The sequence below is a fragment of the Crocodylus porosus genome, unplaced genomic scaffold (genome assembly GCF_001723895.1).
Source record: "Crocodylus porosus isolate Cpor-Errol unplaced genomic scaffold, CroPor_comp1, whole genome shotgun sequence".
NCBI classification, from domain to species: Eukaryota; Metazoa; Chordata; order Crocodylia; family Crocodylidae; genus Crocodylus; species Crocodylus porosus.
The window spans coordinates 65,954,328-65,962,034 of NW_017728907.1; the positions used below are offsets into that span (position 1 = coordinate 65,954,328).

The 7,707-nt window shown below is 44.6% G+C and overlaps 1 protein-coding gene across 1 annotated transcript in view; it reads right to left on the reverse strand.

Moving 5' to 3' along the window:
• The window catches only part of ERICH3 (glutamate rich 3), a 74,136-nt gene that overhangs the window by 55,339 nt on the left and 11,090 nt on the right, over positions 1-7,707 (reverse strand). The window contains 1 exon segment of the mRNA XM_019531628.1: positions 1,310-1,403. Within this exon segment, the coding sequence (XP_019387173.1) occupies positions 1,310-1,403 (94 nt within the window).

A 7,707-nucleotide genomic window follows, 5' to 3' on the forward strand; every position in this document is an offset into this window, starting at 1 on the left:
TGTTAGAGAGCAAGGGCTTGATTTGGGAACCTCGTGAACCAACAGACCTCCTTTAGTTTATGACTTTGTGAAACAATAAAAGTTTTAAATTGAACAGGTCTGAGCCTGTGCTTAATTCAGTCCTATATAATTCGGCATCGAGCTCCCACACTTGTGAACCATTCAAGGCTCAGTCAGAAGCAGTTTTATACTGCTGCAAGTATCATTTAAAATTCTCAGTGATCAGACAATTCCCCATGTGGCTCATTAGGAGATATGACATTTTCTTTTCTTTGGCTGAATGTTTCACACTATATTTACAGTGCAGTGTCCTCCCTTTAAGTCTCTGCAATCTACTAATTTAACCTAATACCATTAAATATAATATTAAATAGGGAAGAAGTGAACGAGTTGTAAGCCTATGCATTCACACACCATAATTAATATATAGAGATACGTAGCTATCTAGTAATAGATAGACAGATAATATCTACTGTGTAGGCTTGAGAGTTCATAGCAAGATGGAACCAGTAAACTTGCTTTATAACCCATATGCCCATATTAATAATGAGTGACATTTTTATGGCCCAGTCATACAAGACTATGAGCACCCTCAGCTCCTCTGGTCTCCAATTCTGAAGTATGTCAAGTACTTCCTGCAACATACTAACTGCCTTAAACTCCCACTGGTGTTCCTGAGGCCACTTTGCATGTAACAGACCAGGTCAGGATTAGCCCCTGTACTCTGTTCTATAGGATCATCCCATTTCTAGTAATATAGCTCTGTATCCCTCAACTATTACTATACTTACAGGATTCCAGATCACATTGGACCCATAGTATGCTAGCTTATTGGCAGGGTTAGTAATGAGGTGATGAAAATGCAAAGTGATGACATTACATCACGCTGTCATGGTATGATTTCATGTGTTCAGCTAGTTGACAAATTTTTGAAAGCAGTGACCTTACCTCTACTAAGGAGCTAAAGTAGGAGTGTCAAACTCAACAGGTCTCAAATCAGGTCTAGACCACAGGAATCCTTACAGGATGGAGCTGAACATGGATTTGGTGGTAGGACAAGCCAAGTCAGCAGTGGGATGAGCAGCACCATGGAGCTGTAGAGGTTAATACAGCCAACACTCACCTCCCACTAATGGCCCCATCCCCAGGGGAGCTCTGTACCCCAGATGTCAGCAGCAGGCCCCACAAAGCCTGTTGACATAGCTCCATGAGCTAAATCTGGCCTGCAGGCCATGTTTAACACTTTGTGACTACAAAAACTGACAGCACTAAAATCCTTTGGGTAAAAAGGTTGAGATTTGAAACCTACCAGCCCTGATCGGTGGAGATGCCGTCTTATCCTCGTATTGCTGAAGTATCCAGTCAAGTGTTTGTCTGTGAGGCTGTTGTAAGTTGCAAGTGGTCTGAAACCAAGAAATGTAGTCATTACGGAGACATTATAAGAAGCTAGGGCTTAACCTTTACATTAGCTCTCTTGTCAAAGTTACAAAGAATCTGCAGTGGACAAGCCTAGATACATACAATGCTCTCTTAAAGAACTGAACAAAACCAACATTTCTATTTGGCTTTCACTGACATCCCCACATGCCCAGCGGCAAACCCAGAAGTGGACCGGAAATAGTTCCGGTCCATTTCTGGGTCCACTGAGAAGCGTACTTGGCCCCACCCTCATGTCTCCCCAGCTCAGCAATCAGCTGTGGGGGGACCCCAGGTGCCCCCTAGACCCAGGAGGCACCAGTTGCCAAGCCAGGGAGGTGCGGGGAGACCCCCCAGCATGCTCTCAAGTGGACCTGGAAGTGACCGGAAGTGCTTCTGGTCCATTTCCGGGTCTTCTGTCGAGCGCACTGGGAGTCCCCCATGTTTCTGTGGGATGCTCCATCTGCCCCACCATCACAGCACTCACAAGCTGTCTAGTACCTAGAGGTGTGTAGAAAAAACATTTAAGTTATTTCTATGTCCAAATCACCGAGTCTTTCCGAATTGATTCGAAGCGTTCTGATACAATTCAGAGAGATTAAAGGGTCCTCTGATTCGATTCAGATTCAGAGATTTGGCCACTGAACTGGATCGATTCTCTTCCAAATCGAATCAGGGACCGAAGCGTCGCACAGCTCTAACAGATGGTACACAGAAGCAGGGAGAAGTGAAAAGCTCTGTATCCTCAACAGATGCATGCACTGCACACACACCCTTGCCTCAGAGTGCTAGCCCACGACTGCAGGCTGGTAACACCCGCACCCCTTGAGCAGTGAGTGTGGAAAAGCCTAGGACTGCAGACAGGGTAGGGGTTCACCCCCCCTCTACTCAGAACACTGCTGCCACCTGGCCATGTCCCCCTCAGTTTAGCTCTGTGGAGGGGGAAGGAGGGCTTCTTTAGCACTCCTCCCAGCTTCCAGCCCAAGCTACTGCAGGTATGTGCCTGGTTTTCCTCAGTCCAGAGGGATTGTCTGTATGATTGGAAACCAGTTCAGCCTAGCCAGGTTAAACTAACTTGCAAAGGTTAAATCAATTCAGGCTTTTTGAATGTCTGTCCCTAGCCCAGGAGTTCTGCTTCACACCCCTCCCACCACCCATAACCCTCCCAATACATTCCCTCCCTCTATAGTGGGGATAGAAGGAAGCAATGAGGCAGATATGCTGCCTCCACTAGAGTCTTCCTAGAAATAGGGAATTCTCTGTCAGCTTTCTCCAGAAGCTTCATGTTATTCTTGTGCTGATAATATTCTACCATTAACAGACCACAGAAGCTGCCTTTTTCAGTCCACAGAGTATGAACAGAAGCTTCTATCTAGCACTAGTATATATAAAAAAAAAACATGATTCAGTTTCCATAATAAACCCTGGGCCATTTTTTATTTTTAGTGATTTGAAATTAACATTCAAGTTGTCAGTATGGGATGCAATTCGCCAAGAATGCTAAAAGGTTTGTCTCAGCTTTAGCATTCTTTCTGAGCATTTCCTTACATTTTTACAGAACATCTGTATTTGTAATGCTCTCACCATTGCAATGTGCATGTAACAAGGCTATTCATAGAACCATAGAAAATTACAGTTGGAAGGGACCTTAGGAAGTTATTTAGTCCACTCCCATGCTAAAAGCAGGACTATCCCTAACTGTTTCATCCTAGCCAAGGATTGGTCTAGCTGGGTCTTAAAAACCAATAAGGAGCAAGATTCCACAACCTCTCTGGGTAGCCTGTTTCAGTGTTTCATTACCCTCCTAATGAAAATTGTTTTCCTAATATCTAATATTAACTTCCCTTGCTGCAACTTGAGACCATTGCTCCTTGTTCTGTCATCTGCTGCCACAAACAGCCTAGCTCCATCCTCTTTGAAACTACCCTTCAGGTAGCTGAAGGCCGTTATGAAATACGAGCTCAGTCTTCTCTTCTCCAAACTAAATAAGCCCAGTTCCCTCAGCCTCTCGTCCCTCAGTCCGCTCACCATTTTCATTGCCCTCCTCTGGACTCTCCAATTTGTCCACAACCTCCCTATCACGAGGGGCCCAAAACTGGACATACTACTCCAGATGTGGCCTCGTCAGTAGCAAGTAAAGCACTTCCCTCCTTCTGCTGGCAGCACTCCTACTAATGTAGCCCAATATGCCATTAGCCTTCTTCGCAACAAGGGTACACTATTAGCTCATATCCAGCTTCTTGTCCTCTGTAAGCCCTGAGTCCTTTTATGAAGAGCTGCTGCTTAGCCAGTCAGTTCTCAGTCTGTACCAATGCATATAATTGTTCCATCCTAAGTGAAGGACTTTGCATTTGTCTTTATTGAACACCAGATTTCTTTTGGTCCAATCCTCCAATGTGTCTACGTCTCTCTGAATCCTAACCCTATGCTCCAGCATATCTACTACTCCTCCAAGCTTGGAGTCATCCACAAACTTGCTGAGGGTACACTCCATCCCATCTTCCAGGTCACTGATGAAGACACTGAACAAAACCAGACCCAGCACTGACACCTGGGGCACTCTACTTGATTCCAGCTGCCAACTAGACATCAAGGCAATGCTTACTACATTTGAGCCCAACGATAAAGCCAGTTATCATAATAGCATTTACTTTCTACCACGTGAATGTCACAGAAGGTGTGAACATGATAGACTTAAAAACATTACGGCTACATCTCATAACTTATAGTCCATTCATCCAACACACTTCCTTAGCTTACTTACAAGAATATCATAGGAGATCGTATCAGAAAACTTGCTGAAATCAAGATATATCACATCCACTGTTCTTCTCACATCCACAAAGCCAGTCATCACATCATAGAAAGCAATCAGGCTGGGCAGACATGAATTGCCCCTGGTGAATCCATGCTGACTGTTCCTAATCACCTTCTCCTCCAAGTTCTTAAAAATGAATTCCTTGAGGACCTGCTCCATGATTTTAAAGGACTCAGGTGATGCTAACCAGTTGTAGTTCCCCAGTTCCTCCTTCTTCCTGTTGGCTTAGAAATGGTATTTAAAAGACCGTTTTGGGGGAATTGTCTTATAGGTATACATTTATGCATTATAAGGGGTCAAGATGGGCAGCAGGGGTTAACTGAATTTCTAAAGAGCTTGGGAAACACACACACAGCTTCTTATGGTCCTGGAGGTAGACGGGTTGTCTAGCACAACAAGGCCAATGGATGGACCCAGTCTGAGAATGAAAGGGGGCTTACCATAACACGAGATTACAACCTTCGAGGCAGACGCGTTGTCTAACATAACAAGGACACAGTCTAGGAAATAGCCTGGAAAGCAAAGGAAGTATGTCCCATAATGCAAAATAAGTGATACCAGCAACCACCCCTCAGAGACCAGGGGGGCCTAAATCTCAGTTCTGGGGGAACGCACCAAATTAGGAGAAGGCCCAGAAGGCTACATGGAAGTGTAACCACAAAGAGACAGCCAACCAAAAATAGCCACAGATGGAGAGTCATCAGGAGTCATCACGGGGAAGGAGAATACAAAAGCAGAGACTTGAGTGCAACAAAGGGTCCCTCCCTTTGTCTTATCCATCTCTCTTTCTTGTCTTCCTCCTCCTCCTCTCTGAGAGGGGTCCCCTATCCCCATCCCCTGGAAAGGGTCCTCGAGGCTGCCACAGACAGAGGGCACACGCCAGCAGCTCACGTCATGCACCCCACTGGAGGGGGGCTGTGGGCCTCGGCATCCAGACTGCTGCCACCTAAGAGAGAGCGCCTCAAAGCAGAGCCTGCATCCTGACCAGATGTACTTTGACTCTGATGACAGCCCTAGAGTTGGTAGATATAGAATTGTTTTATTGTTTGTATTGTTGCTTTTTTGTTCTTACTCTGTATCAATAAATTCGCCTATTATCAACCGGCAGATGTTGTGGTCGGTCTGAGGGTTGTGCCCATTGGGCACAAAAGTATAGCTGCTGGGTCCAAATCCAGTGTCAACACTTCCCTTTCTTAAAGATAGGCACTATATAGCTGCCATTTTCCAACAGTTTGGGACCTCCCCAATCACCATGAGTTTTCAAAGATAATGGCCAGCAGCTCTGCAATCACAACAACTAACTCCATAAGCATCTCAGATGTACTGCATCCAGGCCCATGAGCTTGTACATGTCCAGCTTTTCTAAGTAGTCTCTAACCTGTTCTTTCACCACTATTAGCTGCTCAGATCCTCCCCAAACCATGCTGTGAGGTACAGTAGTTAATAGCTGACCTCGCTTGTGAAAACTGAGCCAAAAAAAAAGCCTTGAATACTTCAGCCTTTTCCACATCATCTGTCACTAGGTTGCTTTCCCCTATTCAGTAAGGGACATACACTTTCCCTGATCTTCCTTTTGTTGCTGACATACTTGTAACAAGAAGTGTTTCTACCTTTCATGTCCCTTGTTAGCTGCAACTCCAATTGTGCTTTGTCCTTCTTGATTTCATCCCTCCATGCCCGAGCAATACTTTTATACTCATCCCTAATCGTTTATCTACATTTCCACTTCTTGTAAGCTTCCTTTCTGTGTATTAGTTCACTGAAGAGTTCCCTGCTAAGTCAAGCTGGTCTTCAGCCATGCTTGCTAGTCTTCCTATACATCAGGATGATTAACTCCTGGTCCCTCATTAAGGTCTTTAAAGTACATCAAGCTCACCTGGACTCCTCTCCCCTTCAGACTGCCCTCCCAAAGGACCCTGCCCATCATTTCCCTGGGTGAGTCAAAGTCAGCTTTTCTGAAGTTCAGAGTCCTTACTCTGCTACTGTCCATCCTTCCTTTCCTCAGGATCCCGAATGCAATCATTTTGTGGTAACTACTGCTCAAGTTGTCAACCACTTCTACATTCCCCATTTTTCCCTGTTTGTGAGCAGAAGGTCAAGAAGAGATTTGGGATATTTGGAGTAAAAAACTAAAGGTTTTAAGTTTTATTCCATATTGTAAACTGCCTTCTCAACTGGGATATAGCTAAATTAGATGTTACCCAGGGGAGAATATTGCCTGGCTGTCATGATACTTTGTTCATGATAAAAGCCCTCCTTAAAGAAATGCATCCTGCATTGGGCTATAAATCTAATAGGACCTAATCACTGTATGTGATGAATAAACTCCTTCACACTGGGATGAGATGTAGCTTTAATGTTTTAAAGTGAACCTCAATAAGCTTAGCATATATATTATTTAAACATGCATGCATGCTTGCATGTCACACAACTTTTCTTCATATTATTCTGCACTGAATCATTTTTGCACCTTCTGTGACATTCACAGGGTAGCAAGTAAATGTTATTGCGATATATGTTTAAGTCTGCTGCCACCAGGTGCAAACTTTCTGGACTCTCTCAAGCATAGCTGGTAAGGATACAATTGCTGTTTGTTTTTTCTTTACCATAGCTACTGCACCGAACAGAAAAATCATGAGACCTGTTCAACAAATCTAATGTTCTCAAGCTAAATAAAGAAACAAATCAACTGTGCAAGCTATTGAGAACCTGGTGCAAAAGCCCAATAAAACATATTAATTTCTTACCAGTGCTCAGACTCCTGATGTGCCACTGGCCTGGCATGCTGTGGATTGTAGGTGTGTATTCAGAACCAGAAAGTGCTAACTCCAACCTCAGTTTCCCTCATTCCCTGGCACTGTTACCAAGTTAGAGCCCTCTGTTATTTTCTTGTGTCCTCTACCAGGGAATATGCTGTGTGCTCAAGAGGCTGGGCAAAGACCCTCTTCAAACCCAGTACAGCAGCAGACAGTTATGTGGCAAGACCGTCATTTGCCTTTCAAGAACCAAGTTTTTCCAGGCTAGAAAGAATGAGATATTGCACTACCCATGATGCTGTGCAACAGTAACCTTTACTGGAAAAGGCATAAACCCATATTTCCTTTGCCATCTTTGGCAACCCCTCTCAGTCTAGGATGACTGTGGCTCTGAAGATGGCTGACAAGGTCAAGCTGGGATCAACAGACTCTGTTGCAACTCAGACACGTTTCCATGTGGAGCGGGTGGCTCTGGATTCTTGATTCAGGTCTGCAGCACACTGTTCCTGTTGCTCCCGCGTTTCCATCTCCTGTTCTTATCCTAAAGTTTCAAAGTACTGGGATCCTTGCAGCAGACTCTTCCACTATTTGGGGTGCTCCTGGGCAATGGTCTCCCATGAGTAGATGTTGCATTTCATAGTTTCATAGTTTCTAGGGTCGGAAGGGACCTGAGTAGATCATCTAGTCCGACCCCCTGCCATGGCAGGAAAGAATACT